The following is a 256-nucleotide window of genomic DNA, read 5'->3' on the forward strand; positions in this document are numbered from 1 at the left end:
CATCCCTCCTCCTCCCCGGGCAGCCCCTGGCCTGGCGGAATCAAGCCACGGTCATTCTTTTGTCCTTGCAGGATGCCTGAGGACCGCAGCTCTGCCCCGCCCCGGCCCTCGGTCTCGACAGCCATCGTGTCCCCCTGCGGAACATCCCTCCTGCGTCCCTCCCCGGGCAGCCCCTGGCCCCGTGGGGAACCCCACGCACAAACACCCCACAGGAGGCCATGGGTGGCAGCAGGGGGGGGGGGGGGGGGCCCCCCCC

The 256-nt window shown here is 72.3% G+C and overlaps 1 protein-coding gene across 1 annotated transcript in view; it reads left to right on the top strand.

The window, feature by feature from the left end:
* Nucleotides 1-80, top strand: part of LOC103904106 — a 25,873-nt gene extending 25,793 nt beyond the window's left edge. The window contains exon 12 of the mRNA XM_019473699.1: nt 72-80. Coding sequence (XP_019329244.1) covers nt 72-80 — 9 coding nt within the window. The remainder of the gene's footprint in view (nt 1-71) is intronic.
* Nucleotides 81-256: the final 176 nt, after the last annotated feature.

The sequence above is a fragment of the Aptenodytes forsteri genome, unplaced genomic scaffold, assembly GCF_000699145.1.
Source record: "Aptenodytes forsteri isolate BGI_AS27 unplaced genomic scaffold, ASM69914v1 Scaffold472, whole genome shotgun sequence".
Lineage (NCBI taxonomy): Eukaryota > Metazoa > Chordata > Aves > Sphenisciformes > Spheniscidae > Aptenodytes > Aptenodytes forsteri.